This window comes from Pelophylax lessonae, assembly GCF_965119305.1.
Source record: "Pelophylax lessonae genome assembly, chromosome: 2".
Lineage (NCBI taxonomy): Eukaryota > Metazoa > Chordata > Amphibia > Anura > Ranidae > Pelophylax > Pelophylax lessonae.
The window spans coordinates 374898216-374916430 of record NC_138769.1 but is presented as its reverse complement, the minus strand read 5'-3'; the positions used below and the strand labels follow the sequence as shown (position 1 = coordinate 374916430).

Genomic DNA, 18215 nt, shown 5'->3' with positions numbered 1-18215 from the left:
GATTCGATTATAGTGTGGCTTATTTTTGTCTTTATAAAGCTGAGAAAATGTTATGTTTAGGCAAAAAAAAAAAAAAACCCTACTAAACGTTCACATGTAGGCATACGGTTATGAAAATTGCAGGAAAAATAAAAAGACCACTGTGCTTGCACAACTACAACTGGAAGGAGCCTATTCTCCTCTGTAAAAGAGGTTTCATCCACAGCAATTTATAAATGTTCGCCAACTAAAATGACATCTTTCTACAAATCAGTAACTCATATTTTCCAGAGAAAAAGCCTAGACGTTACTTGGCCCAAGTCAAAGTTTCCGTGCTTTTTTATCCACATCTCCTGGCTCTGTTGTACATTTCATTTCAGCTCTATTTTTAGCTTTTATAAACGAAGCCTGCACAAGAGATTTTGTTGCAGTAAGGACTGCAGAGGCAAACAAACATCCTGAGAAGGGGAGTAGTTTCATGTACAGAGCAAGGCTCATAAAACACAGCCAGGTCTGGATTTTGCCCCCCTCTGCTACCAGCTTCACATTAGGACTCAACCGAAACCTTTATTATCTATATAAAGCCTGCAGGCCAGATGTAGCTGTTCCCATTTCCCACAGCCATAAACTCAATATTGAGATTTTCTAAAGAAATACAACACAATACTCTACTTTCATTTCTTATCCACTTCTGGACCGGAAGATTTCCCCCCTTAATGACCAGGCCATTTTTTGCGGTGCGGCATTGCGTCACTTTAACGAACAATTGCGCGGTCGTGCGCCGCTGTCCCCAAATAAAATTGATGTCCTTTTTTTCCACAAATGGAGCTTTCTTTTAGCGGTATTTGATCACCTCTGCAATTTTTTTATTTTTGCTGCTATAAACAAAAAAAGAGCGACAATTCTGGAAAAAAAAAAAATTATATATTATCTAAAAAATATATTTTTCATCATTTTAGGCCAATTTGTATTCTGCTACATATGTTTGGTAAAAAAAAAAATCCCAATAAGTGTATTTTGATTGGTTTGTGCAAAAGTTATCGCATATACAAACTATATAGAATTTTTTAGTTATTTTTTGTTTTTACTAGTAATGGCGGCGATCTGCGATTTTTAGCAGGACTGCAACATTGCGGCGGACAGATCGAAACCCTAACTGACATTTTTGGAGGACCAGTGACATTACTACAGTAATCAGTGCTAAAAATATGTACTGTTACTGTAATAATGACACTGGCAGGGAGTTAACCCAGGGGCGATCAAAGGGTTAAGTGTGAGCCTAGGTGGGGTGTTTTCTAACTGTGGGGGGAATGGGCTTGTGAAATCAATACAGAGACCTGTGTTCCTAAATAGGAAGAACATAGGAGCTCTGCATTGATTCCTGAGGGAACAACCGTCTGCTGTGTTTACAACAGCAGACCACAGCTCTCTCTTCACAAGGAGCAATCGCAGGTGCGCAGCCGCCAGCCCTGTGGATCGGCTTCCCCGCTGGCGAGTACAGGTATGACGAGTCGAGGGAACCTACCGACCTGCCACCGTATAACTGCGGCAGGGCTGGTCGACAAGCGGTTAAAGTGGTAGTAAACTCTTGTTTTATTTTTACCTACAGGTAAGCTTATAATAAAGCTTACCTGTAGGTAAAATGAATATCTCCCAAACGTGCACCGTTTAGGAGATATTACAGTGAGCAGCAGCCAGTGACATCACCAGCGCATGCATTCTGAAGGAAAGGCATACCACTGGGTCTGGGGCATGTGTGCACGCTGCCGGTGACTTGCTACCACTGCAATTGGACACAGCGGGAGCCAATCAGCGGGTAAGGTGGACCCGATGCTTTATAGCATAAAGTAACAAATATTGTTTTGTTTTTCGAAAATTGTCGGTCTTTTTTTGTTTATAGTGCAAAAAAATAAAAAAAACGCAGAGGTGATCAAAAGAAAGCTTTATTTGTGCGGAAAAAAAAAGGAGATAAAATGTGGGTACAGCGTCACACGACCGCGCAATTGTCAGTTAAAAGTAACGCAGTTCCATATTGCAAAAAATGGCCTTTTCATGAAGGGGGGTAAACCTTCCGGGGCTGAAGAAGTTAGGATACAGTAGGTCTTTCATATTGTGCTAGTATGTGGTGCATACTAGCACATTAGGATATTGCCTTGCAGGTGAAATTTTTTTTTTTTTTTCTTAAAGACTTTGCTTTCGCTTTAAGGACTCCTAAGTGTACTGAAATATTGGAGCCCTTTAATGAAGGCATTGAGCAGAGCCTGGGCATACATACCTCTTGATGCTCTCTTCTGCAGCCTGGGAGCTCTGAATCCCATGCCACCGTTATATACAATATTCATTACATCTTGGAAGTGTCAAACGCTCTCTTCCTGCACATTCCTACTGGCTCACGACTACGATTTGCAGCCTTTTGGCCAACAGGAACATGTGTGGGGTGGAAGGGTAGAGTCAGCAATTAAACAAATTGTGTATGGTTGAACCCTGTAGACTAAAGTGACTTGGGCTTCAGGATTCAAGGATTTTGGAAGAGCGCATATAGAAAATAAGGTACTGCTTGTTGTCTGTATTTCAGTGTTGGAGGCCTTTCAGAACCCTTTTTGGCAGTGCAGCAAAAGGAGTAAGACAATTACTTTCAGGCCTTTTTTACTCTGGCTTTAGCATGTAGCAAAGCAGTATGTACATCAAGTTTTTGCTAAACATTTGTGAAGCTTTGTTGAAGACTATAAAATTACCATTAAAAGGTTATTAAACCCACATCATTAAAAACTATCCATAAATGGTGTATTACTTGCTTTTTATACTCACTAACTCACTATGGAATTAGATTTCTGCATTCCACAAAGAAACCTGATTAAAGCGGTGTTCCAACTGGGGGAAAAAAAAAAAATTAAAAGTCAGCAGCTACCCCTTACCTGTCCAGGGAGCCCGCAATGTCAGCACCCCAGCCGATTTTCGGATCGGCTGCCAAGTACTGCCACCGCCATTCCTTCAAAGGGGAAAACGGCAGTAAAGCATTTTGGCTTCACAGCCGGTTCCCTACTGCACATGTGTGAAGTGTGCTGCGCATTCTAATTAGCTCGGCAGCAGGGGAAGGAGGAGGGGGCCCAACTTCTGAGGGACAGCGCCATGGTGCTATATCCCAGAAGTGGGGAAGGATACCTGCCAAAAACAGGGGGGGAGGGGGGCGACAGATGAGCGGAAGTTCCACTTTTGGGTGGAACTCTGCTTTAACCCTGCCGTTCTCTGCCTCCCACTCCTGCCCATGTCCCTACTGTAGTTGGGAATTTAGCAGTGTTAGCAGCTAGACTGCATGCTCAGTTTTGAGTGTATCTCTAACTTGAGCATTTCCAACCTATCTCATCTGAGCAGCCCATGTTACAACAGAGTCACACATGCGGATGTATGCACAGTGGTAAATGACATACCATTCCCACTAACCAGCTAAACACAATGGGGGTGGAATTTTACATCTTGATTGATGGGGGCTTCACCTCCCTGTTATTCTAAGACACAGGCTAGAGGGGCGTGACACAGCCTGGGACTGGCAGAAATCTGCCCATACCATGTTATTTCCAAAATAAATAATAAAGATTTGATTTCAAAAATATATATGCATGCAAATTTATAACAGTTTACTGGTATTATTTATTTTTACTCTATTCCAAACGCTGTTTTTTTTTTAACATGTGACCAGCAGCAGAGGACTAGAAGCTCCTCCTGCCACTGTTTCCCTGCAGACAGGCTGGGAAAGAGCTGAGTCACGTTACAGCTGTATATCAATTAGGAAAAAACAGTACTTTTTTTAAAAAAAATTACAGTGCCATCATCCACATACAGAAACAAAGGGGATCATGTAAATTAAACATGTGTTGGTATCACTTTATGCTTCAGGCACGGTTATCAGGCCATTCATTTAAAACAAAAATCCTCCCTGGTCTTCTGCGTTCAACAGGGCCCTACCATTCAGTACAGCGTTCAGCCCCTATCCAGCTGCAGCCTGCCATAGTCTTTAACATACTGCCAGCAGCAGAGCTGGACAATGCATCGGTCCCTCCTAGGCGTACTGAAACGCCAGGAGAGACACACTGTAGCTTGTCATGTACGCACGCGCGTGCGTGTGTGTGTGTGTCTGCGCATGTATGCATATTTGGAAGGGTCCAAATAAATCATTCTTCAGATGTGGGAACAAGGTACAGTCACTCCTGACCTACTTATCTGTACCAGGTCAGTGGCTGGAGAATTTGCACCACAGCAATGGCAGGGCAAGTCTGTCTGTCTGTCTGTCAGGATAGCAGCTGTGTGCAGTGGAAAAACTGCTGGGATCTGGATTTTTGCCAAAACAAATGTCAGTATAAACTGTGAATGTTCCCACTTTCTTGACAGCGAGACGCAAGATGTATAGAACTTTCACTAGTAATCATGGAGTTAAACACATCAGAGACACCATTCCTTAGTGGAATGTCAGAGTAAAGAAACTCGATACTTAAAAAAGGACTGCTAAAGTTCTCAACTGCAAAACTAGTGCAGTCGTCTAGTGTTCAAAGCAAGCTCAGCGCTGCAAGCTGGTCTAGTTTTGCCCTGGGGACAGGCAATATTGCCAAGTCAGCTGGAATTGTGGAGAGGTTTGTCTCTTTATAGGTAGGTTGAGACACATTAAACACGTTAGTACTAGATTTTTATGACACAGCTTTCATTTCCTAAAACGGTCTTTGGATCAGAGATATTGGGGTCGATTTACTAAAGGTAAAATAGGCTGTCCGTTTTGCAAGAGAATTTGCTCTAGAGCAGTGGGCCAGCAACCTGTTGATCGTGATCTATCAGAAGATTGTGGACAGGTGACTGGTAGATCGGGGTCTGGGCTTGCCAATCTCCTATCCAAGAGCATCAAACAGAGTGTAATGCAGAGGGACTACTTGTAAAGTTGGAGCTGTAGTAGGGAGTAAGAGCCGCATAAGCCGATGCCTCCTCTGTAGTGCTGGCTCCTGTCCCATGCGGAGTGATACCAACTGTACTCCATCTCTTATCCCGGCTAGCGGTCCCCAGAGTGGTGCCAGCAGGAAAGAAGAGATCTTCAGGTCAGTGTGAAGCAAAAACACTGGGCATAATAGTATAGGGGTTGCTTTCACAGTGCTGTTCTGCGGTTTACCCACACCACGGGTGCAGTGCAGTGTATCTGCAACTTTCCTGCGCTTAGCCATAGACTTCTATTACATCCTGCGGGTTTGGTACATTTTCTGAATGCAGGAGTTTTGGTGCACTTTCAGAAAGTGCACCACACCTGCAGGATATAATAGTCTAATGCAAAGTGCAGCTAACCCAGTAAAGTTGCAGATGCACAGCGCTGCACCCAAGGTGCAGGTTAACCACAACACATTAGTGTGAAAGCAGCCTTTTAGGGGGCTCAGAAGAGTAAGGGTTCATTTACATTTGCAGTTTGGGGGGGGGGGTGGTAAAACTGGGTAGTTAAGATCGTACTACATGTATGGCTCTGCACTAATGTAACTCTATGTGTCTTCATACCGGTAGCTCAGTGTGTGTTATGTTTTTGTTATTATATACAAATAAAAAAAGATTAAAAAAAAAAAAAAGATGTGTTTTGATCACCCCCTTCTCAATGCACCCCCTTTAGTTGCCCTGCCCAAGGGTGTACACATGTCACAGCAGGAGTTATACGACCTGTCATGGTTGGTGGGTGTAACAACTGCCAAAAGCATAACCCATTCAAGTGAATGAGGCCACTCTGCAAGTGCCCTGCAACCTTGTGCAGTACAGCAAACAAGGGGTTAAAGCAGGCAGCGTTGTGTTGCTTTCTTACCACCCACTTTAACCCCTTGTACCCTGCACACCGCTTGCAGAGTGGCCCCATTTCCTTCAATGGGTTGCAACTGGCAGGCGTAGCACCCACCAAAAGCAACAAAGGGCTGCCTGCTGCGGCATGTGTACACCCTTGGCTGCTGGGGTAGGGATTGAGGGGCAGTAAAACCACATTTCAACAGCAGGATTTTATCACTCCCCCCCCCCCCCCCCCCAACTTTATGTGTGATCAAAAACCTAAGGTTGCTGCTGCTGAATACAACTAAGGGCTCATTCAAAAGTACAGCAGACACTGCTGCTCTTCTGAAATGAGAGCCGAGTGTGTTTGACAGGTGGTGAGGAGATGATATATTGCCTCGTCACCATCTGATTTAAACCCAGGATTGCTGTTCAACGCACGCTATTGAGTCACGGTAGTATGGCAACTAGAGGTATAAAGCAGGTGTGTTGAGGCAACACTGTGCCTGGTGATCTTTGACTTCTTCCATGTTGTTCAGGTAGATCTCCCCCTCTTTAAGGTTGCCTACCCCTGCTCTAGAGCTTAGTGAATTGTGGTGACATGTTGCAAAGGATATCCAATCACATGATAAAAAAAAAAAAAAAAAAATAGCATTTTTGTTTGCACATGACTGAACAATGGACTTCAACAGAGCTTCATCTTATTCACTACTAAGTTCTGGGGCAAAGTGAACAGCCTAGTTGCTTTACTAAATCATCCCTATTCTCTCAGGTTAAGCACATGTATGCCAAGTCATGTATAAGAGATCGGTTATTGTTGTCATCTCTTCGTCAGGTAATACCTGTACTTCCCTTGATTTTCCTTCTTTTATCCCTGAAAGGCTGGTGCCACGTTTGTATGGGCATCAGCAAAGGTCAACCTGGCCAAAGAGCTGGCCCATAATAGATACAATTCATGCAAATCACGATGCCTAAACTACTGCTGCCTTATTTATTCTGCGTGTATACACAGATTAGCCCCTTCACCTTTTAACTTTTTAAAGTTACAATAATACAGCCAGTGATCAAAGGAGACTGAGAAAAGGCTTCCTCATGCCTGCAGCAGACCGATGACATCGTATCTCAGGATGTTCCCCCCAGGCACATCTTGAAGAGTTTGTGCCTAGGAACCAAAACACACATTTGGAGCTCAAGGATAGTTTAATCACAAAAAGGAACAGTACAGTATTTCTTTTATATGATATTGTTATGGTTTGTGGTGGCATATTAGGAATGTAGGTCTGCTTTAAGAAAAAACTTTTTCAGAGCCTTTCAGGGTCAAAAGCTGCAGCTTTTATTTATCGTATGCCACTCCCAAACAGAATAGCACAGGAATGTAAGCATTGATTTGTTGACATTTTGTGTATGGTGACAAGACCTGCAAAGACTAGCTGTAACAGAGTTGGAGTTTTCCTTACAAATGCAATATAGGCAAATATTTCTTTGCTCAGAAATTTGAATTGCATAATCATGCAGATGAACATCTACTGCATTCAGGCATGACAATTTTGCATTTTACCACTTTGTATCCAGGCCAATTCTGACCCTTTGCTTAATTTACATGTAAAGATCAACTTCTAGAACCCCCAAACATTATCTATCTATCTATTTTTTTTTTTTTTTTTATCAGAGGCCCTATAAAATAAAATGGTGGGTGTTGCAATTTTTGATGTCACACAGTATTTGGAAGCGATTTTTGAAAAAAAAAAAAAATACACTTTAATGAATTAAAAAAAAAAAAACACAAAATATTTACACCAATTTTCTTGTATAATGTGAAAGATGATGTTACGCCGAGTAAATAGATACCTAATATGTCACGCTTTAAAATTGTATCTGCCCATGAAATGAAACTACGGTGCTTAAAATTCTCCATAGGCGACGCTTTATATGCCTTTACAGGTATCCAGTTTAGAGTTACACAGGAGGTCTGGTGCTAGAATTGTTGCTCTCACTCTGATGTTCGCGACAACATCTCACATATGTGGTGCGATCACCATTTACATATGCATTGCGGGCAGGGCCGCTGTTAGAAATGGGGCCTCATACAGCCTACCTGACAGGGCCCCGTTCGACCTCATCCTTGGCCCTTCCCCTGGTCCCTTTCCTGTCCTGAGGGAGCATAGCATGTACATAAGTGCACTCTGCTAGGGAAGGCAGCCAACTAGAACTATAATTGAGCAGAGCAGGTTGTGGCGCAGGGTATGTACTTACGCCCCTGAAAATGATTAAAAAGTCTCTTCAATGGTCCCAACTCCTGGGCCCCTCTGTTGACCCGATGAGGCCCAGGAAAAAGGTATCTATACACCCCCAAAGCATGTAGGAGCATGGGTGTGTTTTACTAAGCCCTATTTCTATATTTGGTGGACTATAAAGCTGCCGAGCCCCTCTGTTGAGATGATGAGGCCTGGTTTGGACAACATGACTGGTTGTAATGCCTTATCAGCGGCTCTGTGTGAGGGGGTAACGTATGTGTTCACATTTGCATAAGCACAGTGGGACGGGGATGCTTTTTTTTTTTTAATTTTTATTTTAAAAACACTTTTTTTATTTATTTTCTTTTTTTAATTGCAATCACAATAGATGGACAACATACCTTTTGACAGCATGGGCTGTGACAGGTCCTCTTTGTGGAGCTATCTGGGGTCTATTAGACCCCAAATCTCTCCTCTAGCCTTCCAATACAGTTGGTCAGACACAGATTGGTCTGATTGGCTGCTTTCCTGGTCGCTAGTGGCCGGGTAAACAAAGAGGCGGAACCAGAAGTAACAAAATACTCGTTGCTCCCAGTTTTCGGGATTACAGAGAGAGAGGAACAAGGTCAGTTCCTCTCTCTGTTCCATGCAGCAATCGCCGCCAGCCTTGTCGCTCCTGGGCTCTATGATGGGGCGGTAGAGCCCGAGAAAGGTGGCGGTGGGGTTTGGGTCCACCATCTACAGAAGTGATCGAGGGGCCACTCTAATTAGCCACTCTAATCACTTCTGATAGAAAGGGACTTGTCGGCTGAAGGTGCAGGCATCATCCTGGTATAACTACTGAAAGCCAAGGATGTCCTGGGGGGGGGGGGGGGGGGGAAGTAGTTAACTGACTCGATGGATATACAGCCTACATACCGAACGGCTCTAGCTTCCATTCTAGCATTTATCTTGAGCAAGCAAATTGTTTGCTTGCCAAGTCCCTGTGGATGTCAATTCTTTTATTTTTTGAAAGGACTTAAATCTTAAAAAAGGCCACGTGTCATATTCTCAGTATCCAAACACAACCCTCTATAGTTCTATTTAAAGACAGACCCGAGGCACAGTTTGAGCCATCCCCAATATTGTCCTTACATTTACAGCATTAAGCCTTATATCTTTGGAGGCATACTGGCAGTACATTTACACAGTGAACTAGATTAAAGCAGGCTGACCCTCCCACTAAAGGTTGAGGAACTTGGTGCAATGGCTTGTCTCTGTATCTACAGAACAGAGGCAGGTTAGAATCTGCAAGGATATGTGCCAGAATACTTGCATTACTTATAAATGATTATTTGTTTTTCTCCTCAAAAAGAATGCACAGATCCTGCGTGGAAAAAAAGAATGCATAGCATAGAGAGGGGGGGGGGGGGGGAGTATAAATGTTTGTTGTTTTTTATTATAACCCCAAACTCCTTCTTTATTGCATTTAATTGAAAAGTAAGTAAATAGTGGTACTTAAATCTCACTAAATATCAGCCTGTTGCAATCCCCTGTAAAATAGAACTAATGGAAGGAAGTCCAGCATTAGGAGCCAATCACACTGGTGATGGCAAACATACACACGTGCTGGCAAGTAAAATTTTGGCAGAAAGAAAGACTTGGCCCCTGCCCCTGACAGGTCAAATCGCACATTAATCGCAGCCTATTCCCGGCGATTGGAGCGTCCCAAACTGTACGACGCCGACTTTGCGGCGCGGCACCGATTTCCAAAAGAAGCTTCTGCACTACTTTTGGGGACTTCAGGGGTGACTTTAATAGATATCTGTGCATGAACTCCCACAGATCTCTTTCAAGTCGCCCCCGGTCAGACTGAAATGCGGCTTTGAAATTGCGCGAGTTTAAATGAAGTCGCACTATTTCAATGCCGTGTTTAGTGGGAATGAGGGATAAAAGGGGTTGTAAAGCCACCTTGTGATATTGCTACAATCCAAGGTGTTACATTAAATTATGTGCCCTGTGTATTTAAAAAACATTTTTTTAAAGAATATGCCGCTGTATACCTTATTTCATAGCACCACTCGGCGCTCACGTGACTGCTCGCCGCTCTCCTCTCCCGATCTGATAGCTACAATGGGAAAGGCTGAGAAACCACCACTGATGTCAGCCAGGAGGAGGGGAGGACTGGAGGAAAGCGGCAGAAGGTCACATGAGCACCGACTGGCGCTATGAAATAAGGTATGTAGCGGCATATTTTTAAAAAATGACATACACTGGCCACATCATTTATTATAACACAGGGGACTGGGACTATAGCAATAACACACAGTTATGATAGCAGCAGGAGGGGAGGGGCAGGGAGCAGAGTGACACTGTCACTGTCACTAGCTGATAGGCAGGGAGGGAGAGGGAGGGACAGAGGGATGATGGAAGCACGTAAACTGACCACGGTATCATGGATCAGCCATGATAAACGTGGTCAGTTTACAGAGGGGAAGGCAGAAACATGCAGGAAAAGCCAGGTATTTTAAATGATACACAGAGCCAAATTACACAGCACAAGCACTGTGCACTTATTGATGCTTTAAAGAAACAGGATAAAAAAATTTTTTTGTTCAGGGTTACAACCACTTTAAGCTGGCTACACATGATACAATTTTCCTTTAGATTTACCAAAACCATATAACATGGAGGTCTACTACTTCCAAATTGTACAATCACTTTGTCAACATGGAGCTCAGGCTGTATAAGGGTCCCTCAAGTCAAGATAAATCCATGCCTCCTCTTGGTACTATGCCTACTCCTGTCATTCAACAGTCAAAAATGAAAGCATAAGGCAGGCCATACACGGTGCAAATTTCTTTCCTGCAATCATGGGTTGCTATAGCAGCCGCTTGCAATAATCACAAGAAAATCCTGCAAGCTGATTGTACCCAAGTTGATCGATCAGCTTGGTACATTCACCCTGCCCATTAAAGGTTTGGGTCTTGGCCATTTCCCGCTGAACCGGCTGAGATTTGAACTGTGTATGGCTGGCCTTAGTGGGCAGTGGAAGCTCCATTTTCATAATTGAATGAAAGAAGGCAGCTCTTGGCAATGAGGGAGGGGATTAATCTTGATTTGAATAGATGCTGGGGCCCTATGTACAGCCCAATATGCACTACAGGGATGGAGATGCCTTCACTTCAGCACTCTTGTCATCTTAGGCTGTTATTAGGTTTGGTTAGGATCACTTTGAACATAAAGTTTAATAATAGATCTTATGTCAATAGTAAGTCTGGTAAGTTTATAACGAGAAGCCCCCCAAAAATGTAGTGCACTATGAATGTATGCATGCAACGGTTGAATGAGGTAGTATAGACTGAAAAAGACAACAACAACTGAAATGTATATCCATATGTAACTTTATCTTAAAGCAAAGTCGCATCTGCATATTGCATGCGAGTCCTGTTGAGAAGTTACCAGAGAAAACTATAGGTAAGCTGTAAAAAGCAAATAGTGTCTACCAAAACGAGGTGAAGCCGGGTAATATATTCTAGGAGTTAAACTTTTACAGAATTTAAGTTTTACTTTAAAAATTCATTGCTCCTTTTTTCTTTTTTTAGATTTAAAAATAGGTCAGAACTGTGATTTATAAGATAAACTTCCATCTCCATGACCTTCTACCACCAATGACCCAGACCTTTTAGAAATCTTTGCCAGGGGAAAGCATTTGGGCCTAGACACGGACAGGGAAGATATAGTAAGAGTAAGCTGGCAAAAAAAGACTTGTGCTAGGTATGCATGTGAGAATTTCTCAGGTATTAGAGAATTCAGAGGTTGATTGTGGACAATGTTTTACTCAATTTTTTGACTCAATCTCAATTTTTGACTATCTGGAGAGAGGTCTCTATAATTTGGTCACACGCACTTTAAAAAGTTGGGTAACTTTTTTTTTTTTCAAATTAAAAGGGGTTTTTTTCTTACATTACAGCCACCAATCAGATTTGTAATTCCATCCTAATTTATGAACAAGAAAAAAAATTGGACAGCCACAGCAATGTGGCTTGGCTGTTAAAGAGTATGTTAAGTGAATATTAAAGTGATTGTAATGTCTTGTTTTTTTTTTGTTAAAAAAAAACAAACATGTCATACTTAACTGCTCTATACAGTGGATTTGCACAGAACAGCCCAGATCCTCCTCTTTTCTGGTCCCTCTTTGGCTGTCCTGGCCTCTCCCTCCTGTTGAGTGCCCCCACAGCAAGCAGCTTGCTATGGGGGCACCCGAGCCAAGAAGAAGCTCCGGGTGTTCATGCAGAATTGGAACCACAGCTTCACCCTCTCCTCATTGGCTCACTGAATTTAACTGACAGCAACGGGAGCCAATGGCGCCACGCTGCCATCTCAGCTAATGAGGAGAGAAAGTCTCGGCAGGCCGAGTGTCTCCTGTATCACTGGATAGAGATGGGGCTCAGTTAAGTTTGACAGGTGCTGAGGGGGGCCGCTGCATACAGAAGGCTTATCTTAATGTATAGAATGCTGCAAGATAAAAACCTTCTGACTTCAGAATCACTACAATCACTTTAATGTAACTGTAAAAAGGTACATTTTTAAAAAAAAATAATAAACAGGTTAATTACCTGCTCTGTGCAATGGTTTTTCACTGAGCAGCCCCAATCCTCCTCTTCTGTGGTCTCCGCTGGTTCTCCTCCTCTCTTCTGAGTGTCCCCACAGCAAGCCACTTGCTATGGGGGCACTCGTGCGGGCTGAGCCAGGATGTGTGCTTCTATTGACACACATAGCTCGGCTTGGTCCCGCCTTTCCCCCGCTGCGGATCACAGAAGGTTTTCTTTACCAAGAATGCATTAGAGTTCTTTACAAGCACTTTAAGATCACTGTAACTCAGAGAAGTGATAGGCACCAGGTCAAAATTTTTAATCAAACCCAAGCTACCTGTTACTTTTCGGAGTTTCTGCTACACATACTCTTTTTGTATATTTGTTTTCTAAGTAAGAATTACTGTGAAAAGTATTGTATTTTCATCTGTATGGTTTGCAAGGTCAATTACTGCTAAAAGAACACTTCGTAGGTAAGGTTTTTCTACCTCCTAAAGGGGAACTAAACCCTCTTATTTTCAGTCAAGGAAGCTGCCATTTTGGCATCTGTTTGATCTTCAACTGCCATGATAATGCACGGGTGATCAGTTATGGTTTGACAGTTTAGTTAGGAGCACAACCAAAGTGACAGCTATATTTAAATTGTTTAAACTATAAATTGATGAGTTTAGTTTCTGCTTTAATTTCTCAATAAGCATCTAGAAACACAAACCTAGGAGAGAACAATAGTTTTAGCTTGGAAGTTGAAAAGCAGGACATCCTACCTTTGAAATGAGCTCATCATGATTTGCAAGATGAGCTCTGCAATGGATGCAACTGTACGTTCTGTGGCAAGAGGGGAGGTATGCCTGAAATGTTTTGGACCTCGTCATTTTCACCATTGGGGCCACTGAGCGCTGGGTGAATTCTGGAGTGGCCCACGAGGCGCTGCCACAGGACGGGTCGCACGGGAAACACCGGAACACGCAGGTAAAGGCCGTGGTTTGGCAGGTTACGGGTGTGGGGGCAGGCTCCACACACTGAAGAATACACTAATGTTTGATATAGTCCCTCCAGATCCAGTGCAATCACCTGGAAAAAAAATAAATGTATTTTAGTTAAAGGTTCAACTGAGGGTATCAAAACATAATTTGTGGGACTACAATATATCAATTATTATTGTCAAACTGTATATACAGCACTGACATATGCTAGAGCTGCACGATTTTGGATAAAATGAGAATCACATTTTTTTTTTTTTTTTATTTAGAATAAAGATAAAGATTCTCAACAATTTTTTTTTATTTGAAAGATCTACAACCCCTGAACATTAGGTCATCAAACAAGATGGCAATAATAATAAAAAAAAAAAAAAAAAAAAAAAAGACATAATACTCTTTCCTTCAATCAAATCTAAAAAAATTTAATAAAAAATAATTTAAATATGTAAAGAAATAAAAAAAAAAAGATCACAAAGTTGTATTAGGGTTTTTTTAGTACTTGCCGATACCAATTGCCAATACCAATTACCGATACCTACCACAACTTTTATGTTTACACTTCAGCTGTCAGCAATAGTACAAAGCATTGAAACGTTATTTTACAAATAAAATAATTTCTCTCTTTTTTTTTTCTTCATTTTGCTCATTTTTTTTTTCATGTGAAACGTGCAAATATATATTAAAGGTGTAAAAATATAATACAAAGTAAACAAAAAAATTATTAAATTATTAATAGTTTATAAAATAGAAGTACATAAAATTAAAAAGAAATCAGCAGGAAAATCCTAATTAAGTGGAGAAGGAGAATAAGGAGTTACTAGGGCTGATTAGCGGAAATTAAGGTTAATAAGGGGTTAAACATGGAAACAATTAATTTAAAAAAATAAATAAATAACTTGACAAGGTTGCTTAAACTAACTTTATTGTCAGACTTAAGTTCATCCCTTTGATTTGATAGAAGATTGATACAATTCGTGAAGAGATCTTTACACTACAGATATCTCCCTCACCTTACACACCTTGTCCTCCTGCACAATCAATACTTCCCTTGTTTAACCCAACTACTGTAGAGGAAGTCACTAAAATTTTTTCTAATGCCCACCCAACTTCCTGCCCCCCGTTCCTCTGCAAATACTATGGTCACCCTCTCTCTCTATCCTACACTCTTAACTCATATCTTTAAACTCTCCCTCTCCACTGGTATCTTCCCCAACTCTTTAAAATATGCGCTAGTCACTGCCATACCAAAGAAAGCCTCACTAGACCCCAATCTTGACAACTTAAGACCCATCTCCTTACTACCTTTTGCTTCCAAACTCCTTGAACGCTTAGTCTACAACCGCCTGAGCAAGCACCTCATTGAGAATAACCTTCTTGATCTCCTTCAGTCTGGATTTTGCCGACAGCACTCAGAAACTTCTCTCCTAAAACTTACAAATGGCTTACTAACAGCTAAAACCAATGGTCACTACTCAGTACTCTTAAGCCTCGTACACACTAGACTGCACACGAATTTTCCCGCACGACAGAATTCTACTTCAGAAGTGATGTCATGTGTTGGATTGCTTTCTTTATGTTCTTTCGTCTCTGAGCATGCCTAGTCTTGCTCATAAGATTTTTCCCCATCGAAATCTGTACTAATGAGACGAAATCTGTACTAATGAGACGTGTTTTGACAGTCGACAAAAATTATATAGCCTGCACACCAGGATTTTTTCGGCCGAAAAGTCAGAGTCGGTTGTCGGAAGCACCATACTAATGCCCCATACACACGTGCAGATTGTCTGCAGACTTACCTTTTCTATGTAGTGCAAGGGCCTGCCGGATTGCATACAAATTGAAAGTGTTTAGGTTTGACCTCATATTATATGGTTTTGGTAAGTCTGCAGACAAAAGTCTGCAGAAAATCTGCACGTGTGTATGGGGCATTACTAGCCAAAAATCGGCAGATCGGTCGGACAAAATTTCCCGGCTGAATTTCTACTCTTGTGTACGGGGCTTTACTCTTGGACCTGCCTTTGATACTGTTGACCACCCCCTCCTTCTCAAAAAAACTCAGTTTGCTCGTCTCCGTGACTGTGCTCTCCAATGGTTCGTATCTTACCTATCTCACCTCACCTTCAGTGTCACTTACAATTCCACTTACTCCCCTGCAACTCCTCTTACCGTTGGGGGTCTCCCAAGGTTCTGTCCTTGGACCGCTACTATTCTCAATCTATACCTCCTACCTAGGTCAGCTAATAGCCTCCCATGGTTTCCACTACCATTTCTATGCTGATGATACCCAAATCTACCCCTCAGCTCACTCCATCAGTCTCCTCCCGCATCACTGATCTACTAACAGACATATCAGCCTGGATGTCCCACCAATTCCTCAAACTGAATCTATCTAAAACCGAGCTCATAATATTTCCTCCTCTACGTGCCCCTTCCCCGGAATTCTCTGTCAAGATCAATGGAACAACTATCAGTCCTTCCACACATGCCAGGGTGCTAGGGGTAACCCTGGACTCTGCACTGTCCTTTCAGACTCACATCCAATCCCTGTCCAAATCATGCCGCCCTAGCCTCGGCAACATCGCTAGAATATGGCCCTTTTTAACCAACGACACCACCAAGCTTTTAATTCACACCCTGGTTATCTCTCGCCTCGACTACTGCAACTCCCTCCTTTACATCCATAATGAATGCTGCTGCAAGACTTATCCACCTTACCAACCGTTCAGTGTCCTCCACCCCACTCTGGCAATCCCTTCACTGGCTTCCACTCACCCAACAAATAAAATTAAAAGCACTAACAATAGTTTACAATGCCATCCACAACTCTGCCCCCAGCTACATCACTAACCTGATCTCAAAATATTAACCAAGCTGCTTTCTTCGGTCCTCCCATGACCTCCTGCTCTCTAGCTCCCTTGTCACCTCTCCCCATGCTCGCCTCCAGGATTTCTCCAGAGCTTCTCCCATTCTTTGGAACTCTCTACCCCAATCTCCGCCAGTCACTAAGCTCATTTGTGCGCCGTCGGTCATTGTGCTGGAAGTGTGCAGGGCACGCGCTCTTGGCACAGCAAATGCACGCAAATATGCAGACTCTCAGCGCCAAGGCCCCGCCCCCAAGAGGCCGCACATTTGTGTGCGCTCGGTGCCTAGGGGTTAAGATAAAAAAGAAAACAAACCTTCTACCTCTACAACCACTTTAAGAGTCCTGAGAAAATATATGCAAACACAGACTTTACATTACACAGTGGATCAAGACTTGTGGCCTAGCGCTACAAGCTAGCAATGCTAACCACAAAACCAAACTGCTCTGTTTATTAGGGCTCTGAAATTACTCTTACTATTTAACAGTTATGAAACCCCTGAAAATAAGCAGGCATTATGGCAGAATAGATTCTATAGCCTGAAATGCTTCATCAACCGAGGAAGACATCTAAAAATAAGACTTTAAAAATAAAGACCATTTGTGATCAAAAAATGTTATTGTGTGGACCCCTCTTCTGTTATTTCCTGTCAAGTGTATTGTTGCCATTATATCAATTTTCTTCTAACGCTCTGGAAATCATTTCGGACACCGAAAACAAAAATGATTCGGCAGATGGATAAAAGCTGTCAATACATTTCAAAATTTGCTGAACTAGAACCTGTCATTTCTTGGCTTGTGTATATTCAAGAGCTGTCAGCAAAATTTAAACAGAGATAAGTAAAATAATTAACAGGCTTATCAGAAATAAAGACCTCTGAGGGAAACCTAGACCTAGGGAGAAGTATTCATACACAAGGATAACTTCCTGATAGCAGGCCAAGCAACTGATAAACAGCCTCTCCCTGGCCTAAAATAGCTCATTACACTGTATTCACACCTTTGTACTGTTCAAATGGTAAAGGTATGTTTTTTTTACCCCTTCGGAAGGTTTTCCTGGACACTACAACACAGATAAAGAGCTGCATCTAAACCTTAAGGCCCCTTCACACTTGCGGACCATTCAGATCCGCCTGTCAGTTTTTCAGGAGGATCTGAATGGATTCCCCAATGCATCTCTATGGGGCATTGGATGTCAACGGAGACATGTCCGCTGACATCCAATCCGATCCGTCAAATCTGGACAGATGGAAACCCTATTTTCCATCCGTCTGGCGGATCGGATGAGAACGGACAGACGGTCCGTTCTCATCCGATTCCCCCATAGAGAAGAATGGGGACCCGACGGCTCTGTCCCCGCACACAGCGGCGGATCGATCATCCACTGAGAAAAACTGAGTCCGCTGACGGACTACCGTGTGTGAAAGGGGCCTAACTCAATGCAATGGTTTAAATAGGTCCTAAAATATACTAGGTCACTATCACCCATCTTGCTGTAAGATACCACTCTCTCTAAAAAAAAAAAAAAAAAAAAAAATAATATTTTTTTTTTCTTCTAATAGTCAGTATAATTACAAATTTAAATCCTAATCTCTAAATTGGCTTAACTATGGTCTTTAGGACCAGCATCATAAATCATTATTTACATTAAAGTCGGACTTCACTGTCTCAATCAACATTATTTTTAATCCTCATGCTGCTAACATTAGTAAATAAAAGTATATCATATTTATTGGTTTTAAAGTTTTTTTTTTTTTTACATTTCTTCAGCTACTTCCTAGGTTCTTGCCTAGGCAAATGAGGTCATAAATCC

The 18215-nt window shown here is 42.2% G+C and overlaps 1 protein-coding gene across 1 annotated transcript in view; it reads right to left on the bottom strand.

Moving 5' to 3' along the window:
- Positions 1-18215, bottom strand: part of YPEL2 (yippee like 2) — a 117581-nt gene that overhangs the window by 58093 nt on the left and 41273 nt on the right. The window contains exon 2 of the mRNA XM_082248524.1: positions 13327-13633. Coding sequence (XP_082104650.1) covers positions 13327-13443 — 117 coding nt within the window. The 5' untranslated portion in view covers positions 13444-13633. The remainder of the gene's footprint in view (positions 1-13326; positions 13634-18215) is intronic.